Genomic DNA, 7,145 nt, shown 5'->3' with positions numbered 1-7,145 from the left:
GTAGTTCTCACCTCAACTCAGTAGCTTATGCCGAGTTGAATAATTGATTACATCCAAATCTACAGCCTTAGGATTTCTAGATTGGCCCATAGAATTTTCACTCCTAAAACTTTTCAAAATATGTTTTTTGAATAATGTAAAGTCTTCATGCTAGTAATTACAGTGCCATTTTAGTCCAAGCTCACTTGAGTACAGCACCAATGTCACAATTTCTCTTGGGAAAAAATGTAAGTTATTGTATTACTATGTTAGATAAAATTTCTTTCTTTTGATGAGGAACACTGGTTAATAAACAAAGGACAGAATTTAGTGTCAAACTTTTAAATGTAGCAGAAACTAGTGGACAGTTTTTTAAAAGCCTTTTCACCTAAGATGGACAAGATTTCCAGAGAATGTGATCTCAGACACTCCTAAGTGATTTCTGTGGTCAAGCTTTCAAATAAGCCATTTAGCTTCTTAGGTTTTCAGAACTTAACTAATTTTAAATAAAATAACTACAAACAAATGAAAATATAAACAAAAAAGGGAAATAAAGATGAAAACTGGGCATGCTAGGTCCAATCCTATGGCACGTGTAAGTAGTTATAACTAAACTAGATCACTCACTTAGAAGCAACTGTAGCTAACACACCTTTTTCCAGCTATAACAGGCTTTTTAGTCATGATGCAGCATACGTAATAAAGAGAGGAGTGGTATCACCTTGGTGGCCAGCTGTGGGCAGAGAGGCACACATTTGTGTCTGTTTTCCATGTGTTCACCATCAGATTGTGATCAGTTCCTGTGCAGTGAGAGCACATGGGTTAAGCCACTTGTGAAAAGAACCAGTCTGTACCAGTGTTTATACACGACAGATTTTTGCAAGAAGCTGGTCAGAAACTGTTCAGCTGCAGCATTTACAGTTATCTCTATTTTCTTCTTGCAATGCCGTGGAATATTATAGGTAGTACTGAAGAAACTCACCCCACCATTGATAGTGGTCCTTCTGGTTTTTATAGCAACCTTCACTGCCCTGGGAAGTGCTTAGCTATACCAAACCTTGCAAGTACTTGGGACTTTATCCTTTTAACACTTCGTGTACAATATGCAATTGTTCAGAAGAGTAATACACACGTTCTTGAAGACAAAGGCACTATGAAAGAAAAATTACACATCTTATGCCATGTTCCTCTTCAAGCTGAACTCTTTGAGTAAGAGAAAACTTCTTATCAATTCCCACACCATGAAGATGTGAACAAAGACATGACAGATGTCATTAATGCTATGCTAGTGCTGCATCTATTTTCACATGTCTATTGGGACAATCTTGGCAATTTGCTGCTGTGCAAAAAGATCACCAAGAGCATCCACTCTTTGAAATAACCTTGCAAAGCTTAAGTAATGCTTTTTAACTAGAAGAAACTATAAGAGCAAGTTTTGACCTATCTGAATCTAAGCAGGCATCAACAGCTTCTCAATCTGCATCTGCTTTCTTTTTGTTCATACAATTAATTCTTTGGCTCAACTACAATAAGAAATACAGGTGCAGTTTTCCATTAAGCTAATGGAAACTCTGAAAATACTTTCCAAGGAATTAATCTGGCTACTAAGATATAATATATCACATTCCAATTAACTCTATGGTAAAAGATGATGATTTCATAATGACAAGGCTGCAATTTCACTGTAGGGCTCTTTTAGCAGAGCAGAAGCTGAAAACTTTTTGTTGAGTATCCTGTCTGTTTTAAAAGGCAGAAGGTAGCAAGTACCAGAAATGTTTACTTCTTTTTCTATATGTCACTCTTATTTATGAGAGAAATTCTACCAGAAACGGTTTCAATTTTGCTCTCTAGGGAACAGGAGAGAGGGAAAGAGAGGGAGCAGGAGAAGGAGAGCGAGCACAACGATACTTAAGTCAGCAGAGTTGCATCAGTGTAACCTTAACCTGAGGTCACAAGAAGATGAAAAAGGTTTGTTCTTACTAGTAAGGCTCGGGATAGAGCCTTATATCTCATGCCCTGGTTTCTGCATCTGTTTTGCAGTGTTTAGTGTGCTTACATACGTTTTATCTAAAGGAAATGTAAACACTATTACATTCATACACTGGGGTGCTTATATTATGCATTTGCAAGAGCTCATTGTGTAGTTTGATCATCTCTTGTGTTCCCCACATAGAGAATCTGAGATGGAAAGGCAGGGAGCATAAGGCTGTTCCCCCACACATGATTTTACCAGGGCAGAATCCTAACAAGCACTGGATCTGCTCCATCAGAAGGACCTGCATGAATACATCCAGAGTACTTACAGGATTGTGCTTTTCCCAGAGGAAAAGACAAGGGAATTGCATTCTTTTCGAGTTTTAGTCTCCCCTTTTTTTTTTTTCCTCGCCCCCCCAATCGTAAGGCCTAAAATGATCTTCCGAGTGTCTAAAGTTCTCTGTGTAGGTAAGGAGTCCCGTGGCCTCTTAAAGAGGGGCAATAAGAGCTCGAAGATCCTGCACGGAGGGAGGCGCCCTTACTGAGAATAGGAGCCGTATCCCGATGGCCCCTCTCCACTGCCAGCGCACCCAGACCCGGGCGTGCCAGCGGCCCCGGCCCGCCTGTCGTGCGGCCGCTCCGGGCGCCCCCCTGCCCGTGCCCTGCGCTCGGAGCCACCGGAGCCCGGCGGGAACCGGAGCTGCGGAGCAGCACCGATCCGCCGACACCCCCACATCCCCACTCAGCAGCTTCCGAGCTCAGGGTCGGCGTTTTTAAGCGCGCAGACGATCTGCGCCGGCGGCAGCTACAGCCATGGACGGTCAAGACGAGGGGCAGAACACACTGGACGTGACACACGGGGACCGGACAGCGGGAAAATAAAGGATCCTCCTACCCTGAGGGCTCCCTCACTGACTCTGCTGTGTACCTGCTCTGCTCCTCCATGCTGCGGTTCCCTGGCGCCCGCCACTCGGGCAGGGTGCTGGCGCACAGCACCACCATGGACACGATGACGAAGAGGATGGAGACAGTGGCCAGGACCTGGGCGGCCACGGAGGACGTGGGCTCCTCGAAAGTCCTCCTCATCCTCTCCAGCCACTTCCCGCCCTCGGCTCCCGGCGGCCGCCTTCCCTTGCCCTCGAGGCCGCCACCCGGCTCCCCTGGCGGCTCCTCCGCCGCGTAGTAGGTGTACGTCTCGGACATGCGGTCGTCGAGGCGGCGCTGGCAGCAGTAGTCGAGGTGGGAGCCCTCCAGTCCCCAGTAAATCATCTCGTTGTAGAAGGAGAGCTCGCACATGTGTGGCACGAAACGCAGGTGGCCGTGCCGCACGTACAGCATGATGAAGCCGAAAGCCTCCGAGTGCCGGTCGAAGAAGTACTCGTTCCTCTCCCGGTCGTAGTCGTCGCACACCTCCAGCACGTCCTTCTCCGACAGGCAGCCGTGCAGGCGGCTCACTCGGCGCAGCGGGAAATCCTTTAACACCTCCCGGGAGAAGGAGTACCGGGTGCCCCCGACGTTCAACACCACCGGGGGGCCACGGCCAAAGTTCATGGCTCGGGCGGGACGGAGAAGGGGAAGCGCGGGCAGGGCAGGGCGGCGAGCAGGGGGGCAGCGCGGGCGGCGGCGGCGGCTGCCCCGGCTCCGGCTCCGCGCGTACCGCTGGCGGCTCCCGCTCGGCGACGGGGCGGGCGACAGGCGGGGACGGAGGGAGGGAGGGAGGAACGGCGGGAGAGGCGCCCCAGCGGCCGCGCAGGAGCGGAGCGGGGCGCGGCGAAACGCGCGTCCCCCCGGCGATGCCTCGGCGATGCCGCTCGTAGGTGCCGGTGCGGGCTCAGCGCCGGGGGCGGGCGGGCAGCTCCCCGGGACCCCGCCGGGGCAGGGGCGCGGCCGCGGGCATGGCGGGACCGGGGAGCTCCGCACCCGGCGCAGCTTCGCTCCGGCGGTGCCGGTGCCGGCTGGCAGGCGAGCGAGGGGCGGTGCAGCGGGATGGAGACACGCCTCCTCCCCCGCCCGCGCACATGGCGGAGCGGGGCGTGGGTTGCCTGTGGCTCCCACCGCCCCCGGCCCGCGGCGGACCCTTCCCGTCAGAGTGTTTCGGAGCCCCGTCCCCGCTACCCCGCTGCCCGCTCCGCCAAGCGGCACTTGGCCGAAGTTGTCCACCAGACGAAAGTGAACGGTTTTTCCCCTCATCTAAAAAAGCTCGAAGTGAAGCGTTTGAGCGCGACTCAGCTCGCTCCTTGTTCGCGGCAGCCGATGGCCAGCGCCTGTCGCTCCCGTCTCGTTTGTTTGCCTACCGGGGCAGGCTGTCCCGGCTCCCGGTCCCCAGCACGGCACGGCACGGCACGGCAGGGCGGTGGCTGCAGCGCCGGGCTGCCCTGCAACACGCAGGTTTCCTGTAACAGCCCGTCCGCCCCAGCCCTCCGCCGTGCGCATCTGGATAGGGAGACTCTTTACTTCTCCGATACGGTATGGACACCAGGAAGAGTGTTCTTCCCTGCTTCAGCCCATCTCCGCCTCAGGTCTCTGCTCCTGCAGCTTCCTGAGTTCTTGTTTCCTACACCTGTCCACAACATTAAACCAACTATTAGCTCCCACGACCCTGTCTGCCTTCTAAAGCTTTTATTTCATTTGATTGCATTAAGTACAGGGAGTTAAATTCCGCTACTGATTTAAAAAAAAAAAAAAAAATCATTTTTTTACCCTGACATGACTATTCTCCAGGCTTGAGGTATTTTCTAGGCTTATTAACGTCCCGAGCATCATGGGGTAAAATCAGACAAGATACAGTTCTCTCTTTCAATGAGATGCTTCCAGTTGTCAGGAAAAAGGGCAGGTGAGTATTATCTTTTTCAAAGTAATGCCGAAGATTTGTCACTCACTGTGTCTTTAAAAAGACATCCAGATTAAACCAGAGTTTTGCCATCCCCGTTGTTTTTCGCTCTAGATATATGCACTCTTGGTTGGGTTTGGTGATTTTTGTTGCCGTTGCTGTCCTGTTACTTTATCAGGTGATATTTTTAAGGCACATTTAGGAGTATCAAAATAAATGAATAATAGTCTAATTGTGTATTAAAAATTATGAGTGTTTTTTTAAGTAGAATGCGATTAAGCGCTGCTATTTTTAAGCCTATTTGTCATCTTCTAAAAAATACTTCTGGAGAGATTCGAATAAATGTCCCCGTTACCACGAAGAGAATCCTACGAGCTCTTGTTGTTATAAAGTGTTGCCACTAGAGGGCGCCGTTAGTCATTCTTCCCTGTTAGTTTCCCGGTTTTTACCAGAAACCCACCCAAACTCCAGCTGCAAAATGTAGTCAAGTACACACGCCAGCGTGTTGTTGCGCAGTAAGGTCATTTTTTATCTCCGTTTAGTCATGCTGATGTCTGTTTTCACATAGCTGGAAAGGTTTTTCCTTCCAGTGGCTGCGTTCATAGAACCATAGAATTGTCTTCATTGGAAAAGACCTTGAAGATCATCGAGTCCAACTGTTAACCCAGCACTGCAGAGTCCACCACTAAACCATGTCCTTAAACACCACATCTACACATTTTTTAAATACCTCCAGGGATGGTGACTCAACCACTGCCCTGGTTCAGCTACTGTATCTTGGCTGCTTGTTAATTTTATAAGCAACGAACACTCTTTTAAACCTCTTCACCCTCCTTTGATGTGTATGCTTCTGTATTGCATTCTTTCAGGAATAGTCACTAGAAAATCTGTTCGAAAATTAAGCAGCAAAACCTGACTAGAACTCTGACAGTGCTAATGAATTATCCAGGTGCTTTTGGCTGAGCAATTTGTCAGGCTTCCTGCTCCATATGTTCTAACCTGCTCCATCCCTCATAGGGAGCTTGCAGGGGAAGAGAGCAGAGTACAGGTAACATGGCCTGAAGACACATATTTGAAAAACTGTATGGAAACATGGGTTAGAGTGTATGTTCTAGAAATCATTTCAAGATGAACAAAGCTTTATTGGCTGTGTTTAGAAGCTGTATGGCAGAACAGGTAAAGTGCTGGCCTGACAAGGCTTTATCTTTAAAATGCACTGCTTGATGAGGTATTGTGGGTTGATTTGAAACCTATGCCTATTTTTGGTTTTCAGTTTCTTTTATATAGAATAAAATTATTTCCTCCTTCAGAACAACTTTGTCAGACATTCAATATAAGCAAAGCTAACCTGGCAACAGGGATGTTTTCTTTTCCTCCACATGTTCAAATTTAGTTATTTTAGTTATAATTACTGACTTCCAATTGAGATTTATTCCAGGGAGCTGGTGTCAACAACTGTAAAGAATATCTTTTTGCACCAGGAGCAGCAATTTATCACAACCAAAACCTCAAGAGTTTAGACAGAATTTACAGTCTTTCAGTTTTGAGATTGGTTACCCCGTTGGAGTTCTGGAATGGCAGGTTTGTAGTAAATTTGTAGTAATTCACATTGTTTCATGGTAATTACTCAGAATTTACAAGTGGTGGTTCAGTAGTTGTAATATATGTGTCTTAATTTTTTTGTTTGTTTTGTTTCTGTTGGTGTTTAGTGATTGAATGTCTTAAGATATTTGAAAAAATAAGATAGAGAGCCTGAAAGAGACAAAACACTGAAGACTTTGTGTGATAATATGCAAAACATTTAGTAATATATTAAGAAAAAAGATCTTCTTAAAGGTTATTGTGTAAAATACCAAACCAAACCAAAAATATGTTTGAAAGTGCCATCTGTATTGATTTGAAAGATGGTACCTAATTAGTATAAAACAGGTGAACCAATAAATCCATGTAAGTCAACATAGAAATTAGTAAAGAGTATTCAACCTATGCGTTAAATGGTAAAGTATGAGGCATAAAGGGAATCTTTAGAAGGACTGAATGGGCTAGTAATCTAAAATATTAGAAAGACCTCTTTCAAGTAGTTGAGTTCAGGTGTTTAAGGTGTTGGTTTGTTCTTGGTTGGGTTTCAGTTTTTAGGATCTGGATATACACGCTGGGATGTTGAATCAAAACAATTAACACTTTTCCTGGTGTTACAGTTGTTATCATTTGCTGCCCAGGAGGAACTTTACAATTGATAGTAATTATGTAAAACTAGCTTTCTTTGTGTCAACATTTATTTTCAGGGCTTGTACTGTGCTATTGCATCCTAGGGGTATTTAATGAACTTGAAATATTTTCTACAGCTTCCAAATCTTTCTAG

At 46.7% G+C, this 7,145-nt stretch overlaps 1 protein-coding gene across 2 annotated transcripts in view; it reads right to left on the bottom strand.

Moving 5' to 3' along the window:
* The window catches only part of KCNG3 (potassium voltage-gated channel modifier subfamily G member 3), a 17,457-nt gene extending 13,841 nt beyond the window's left edge, over nt 1-3,616 (bottom strand). The window contains exon 1 of one of the 2 annotated variants that reach the window (XM_027899983.1): nt 2,849-3,616. In XM_027899983.1, the coding sequence (XP_027755784.1) occupies nt 2,849-3,504 (656 nt within the window). In that variant the 5' untranslated portion in view covers nt 3,505-3,616. The remainder of the gene's footprint in view (nt 1-2,848) is intronic. The other variant, XM_027899984.1, reaches the window with a different exon arrangement.
* Nucleotides 3,617-7,145: the final 3,529 nt, after the last annotated feature.

This window comes from Empidonax traillii, unplaced genomic scaffold (assembly GCF_003031625.1).
Source record: "Empidonax traillii isolate 1590-97213 ecotype Southwest subspecies unplaced genomic scaffold, ASM303162v1 scaffold698:size334810, whole genome shotgun sequence".
NCBI classification, from domain to species: domain Eukaryota; kingdom Metazoa; phylum Chordata; class Aves; order Passeriformes; family Tyrannidae; genus Empidonax; species Empidonax traillii.
This window is presented reverse-complemented; position numbering and strand designations above follow the sequence as displayed.